Below are 3,503 nucleotides of genomic sequence, written 5' to 3' on the forward strand. Positions count from 1 at the left end.
TCGCAGGTGGCGAGGAGGCGAGCTCAGCCGTGAGGTGGGAGAAGTGTGCCCGGCAGCCCCATCTGAAACTGGGCCCAGCTCGCCCCAGCTCTGCGTGCCCCTCCCCGCCACACCCCGCTACAATGATCCCCCGCCCCGGACCAGACCTGCCCCCTCCCTCAGCTCTGCGCGTGAGGGGCGCGAAAGGATAAGGGCGAGGCCCGAGGGCAGTTGTACGGAGGGTCTGGCTTCTTCTCAAGCCCCCTCCCTTTCATCGAAAGTCCTTAAGCCCCAACCTCATCTCTTTCTCTGCTGCTTCTCTAACCCGGCAGGAGACCCCGGCCACTCTCCGTCCCCGTGGAGTTTCCGAAGAGGGGCATCCAGTAGCTTCGTAATCCTCCAAGGCTCAATCCCCACCTTCCTCCCTTCTCTCCCTTAAAACCTGCCTTCACCCAGTCTCAGTTTTGGAAAAGGACCCCACTGGGTCTCAAGGAACCAAGGTGGACAGAATTCCACCTGGGAGGAGGGGGATCCACGTTAGCAGGGAACCACGCCCGCTTGCCCTAAAGCTCGCAGCTCTAATCGCGGGCTTCCAGGCACGGGTGGCGGGAGCGCAACGCCTTTGGCTAAGAGGTCCCGTGCGCTTTCCCGTCCGCCTCGGGGTAGCCTGGCCCTAAGCCTCGCGCCCCGTGTCCCAGGGGGGTACGGGGCTCCGGGAACCTCGCACTCCGGACAGGCGTGGCAACGCTGAAACCTGGGTCTCTGGAGCACCGCGAGGACCACGCCGCGACGTTGTCGTCCGAGGAGGAGCGCGGAGTGGAGCCGGAGCCAGCGCCTCCCGCACTCTGCTGACCGAGCACTGGCTGTCCTTGAGGCGAGAACACTCGGGAACGGAACGGAGGGGGTGCTCCCTTGAGGGGAGGAGGAGCGGGGCCCCAGCAAGCCTCTCGGAAACCTCTTCCCGGGAGGGGACCAGGGGCGGCCTTCAGGTGGAATGGGGAAGGGTTCGGGGACCTTGCTTGACGCGGCGCATGCACCCCAAGCGCAGTTTTTACTTAGGTTGCCGTTTTTTGAGGCTGGCTCGGGGAGGGCCGCTGATAATTACAGTTAACTTCACCTTCCAAACCACTCCCCGGCACGGCCAATGCGCCCCGCCTTGCGCGACGCCCCCACGCCGGGGTAGCTGAGGACGGGGACTTGACGCGAGAGGCCGGAGAGGCTGGGACGGGGGCGGGGCCTCCGGGCTCCCGGGCGGGGCCTCGGCTGAAGGCGCTGAGCACCCGGCGCCGAGAGCGCGGAGTCGCGCGGCGCCCACTCGAGAGAAGTGGGGCGGGGATCGCGCCGTCCCAGCCCGCCCGCCAGCGTCCACGCCGCACCCGCACCCTTACCCCTCTGGCCCCTGCAGGGCGCGACCGGCGGCCATGCAGCCGCGGGGCTGAGGAGGCCCCATGGCCAAAGCCAGCGGTCCCGGCGACGACGGCGCATGGAGAACTTCCGTAAGGTGCGCTCCGAGGAGGCGCCGGCGGGGGGCGGGGCCGAGGGGGACGGCCCGGGCTCCGGCCCCTTCGCCGACCTGGCGCCGGGCGCCGTGCACATGCGGGTCAAGGAGGGCAGCAAGATCCGGAACCTGATGGCCTTCGCCACGGCCAGCATGGCGCAGCCAGCCACGCGCGCCATCGTCTTCAGCGGCTGCGGCCGGGCCACCACCAAAACCGTCACGTGCGCCGAGATCCTCAAGCGCCGCCTGGCGGGCCTGCACCAGGTCACGCGGCTGCGCTACCGGAGCGTGCGCGAGGTGTGGCAGAGCCTCCCGCCTGGGTCCACACCGGGTCAGACGCCTGGCGAGCCGGCCGCCAGCCTCAGTGTACTTAAGAATGTGCCCGGCCTCGCCATCCTACTTTCCAAGGACGCACTGGATCCACGACAACCTGGCTACCAGCCCCCAAACCCCCATCCTGGTCCCTCGTCTCCCTCAACCGCACCAACGTCCAAGAGGACCCTAGGGGAACCTGGAGCTGGAGAAGGCTCCGCGAAGCGGTCGCAGCCTGAGCCAGGGACTGTGGATGAGGACCCGACGGCCTGAGAACCCCAGACTCCGGTCTTGGGGGTCATCTAGACATCTCCCGGCACTTCCACCTTCAGACGCACCTCCAGCCTTTCACGAGAGGGTCCTGTGGGCCCCACAGCCTGGACACAGCGCCTGAAACAGGTAGCATGAACCCCAGGGTGACAGGAGAAGGGCCCCAGGAGTGGCAGTAGAGGATCCCCGACGTCGCCAGGGAAGCTTAGTGAGATGGTGGCTCCTACAGCTGTGTTGCCTGAAGACGTGGAATTCCACCTTCATCTTTTCTGGGCCATACTGGGGCCTTCTTCAGGAAGGGGATGGTGGGCAGCTGGGCTCTTGGGCCCCTGTTTGGACCCTCAAGGGTTAAAGGCACCCACCCTCCCCTAACTCGGCCTGGATCATGAAGGGGACCTGGATCCTGGAAGTCGGGGAGAGCCCTTGAAATCACCCACGCTATCGAGAGAGGAGGGCAGGGGGTGAGAAACTGACTGCTGAGGGTAGGCGAGTCTGAGATATGGGGGCCCTATTCTGTCCCCAACCCTGGGACAGTTTCCTTTCTAGTTTTCCTTCCCCTGCCTCTGAGGAGCATCCTGAGATTGCGGTGACAGAGGCATCCGCCTTCCCTGTGCTGGCCCAGAGAGAGAGACCCAGGACAGAACTCTCCATGCCTCCGCCCCCAAGCCTCACAGCTGGAGTTTGCTTCCAATAAAACAAACACAAAAATGGCTCTGTCCCCAGGTTTGTTCCTAACCGCCTGCATGTGCAGAGACAGCTCTGGCCTGTCCCCTTTTATCTCAGTCTCCTCCAGCTTGCATCCTTTGCCTTTGGAGTCTTCAGGGTCAGGTGCAGATTGGGCAGCTTCAAAACGGCGTGACGGGCACACTGCCCAGTCCCTGGCTTCTCCCTCTCTCCACCACCCTTCCTGGCTGGCCCTGGCCTCAGGGGCTTGTAGCCAGAAGGGGGCCTGTGTCACCCTGTGCATCACCACTAAGGGAAAGGGAGCAGTACCATTGCTTTTCTGGGAGGGGAAGGAAGGAGAGCATTGATGAAGTCTCCTGGAGGTCACTGCCAAGGATGGCAGACCTTGCTGAGGTTCCTGAACCTGCAGCCTTCAGACAGTAGACTGAGCCTTACCCAGAAGGCTGGCACAAAGTCTCCATCCCCATGGGTAGGCTCTCCCTTCACTGCCCTCTCTCTGAGAAAGGACAGCACACCCTTGGGAGAGGGGGAGGAGAGAGACTGAGCACAAATCCAGGGCTGGAAATTACTATTCAGCAGAGAAGCTGGGACTTGGGCTGTGAATCACTGCAGGCTCCCAGATAAGCTGTTGCCTCCAGCTCTGCACAGCTGTCTGTTGAGAGATAACGGCCTCCTAAGCCTCTCTGCCCAACTCTAAGTCAGCTGAGGGGGTGGGGTGGTGCTGTGTGCTGGAAGAGCTCTGGAGAGTAAGGGGAGGGCG

The 3,503-nt window shown here is 63.9% G+C and overlaps 1 protein-coding gene across 1 annotated transcript; it reads left to right on the plus strand.

The window, feature by feature from the left end:
- The first annotated feature begins 1,462 nt into the window (after positions 1 to 1,462).
- On the plus strand, positions 1,463 to 2,737 carry RPP25 (ribonuclease P and MRP subunit p25). The gene has a single exon (XM_069457316.1). The coding sequence runs from the start codon at positions 1,463 to 1,465 to the stop codon at positions 2,060 to 2,062; it is 600 nt and encodes a 199-aa protein (XP_069313417.1). The 3' UTR covers positions 2,063 to 2,737.
- Positions 2,738 to 3,503: the final 766 nt, after the last annotated feature.

The sequence above is a fragment of the Eulemur rufifrons genome, chromosome 2 (assembly GCF_041146395.1).
Source record: "Eulemur rufifrons isolate Redbay chromosome 2, OSU_ERuf_1, whole genome shotgun sequence".
Classification (NCBI taxonomy): domain Eukaryota; kingdom Metazoa; phylum Chordata; class Mammalia; order Primates; family Lemuridae; genus Eulemur; species Eulemur rufifrons.

Bases quoted from the DNA above. Each gene is read 5' to 3' on its own strand.
- RPP25 (XM_069457316.1), top strand. From the start codon at position 1,463: ATGGAGAACTTCCGTAAGGTGCGCTCCGAGGAGGCGCCGGCGGGGGGC.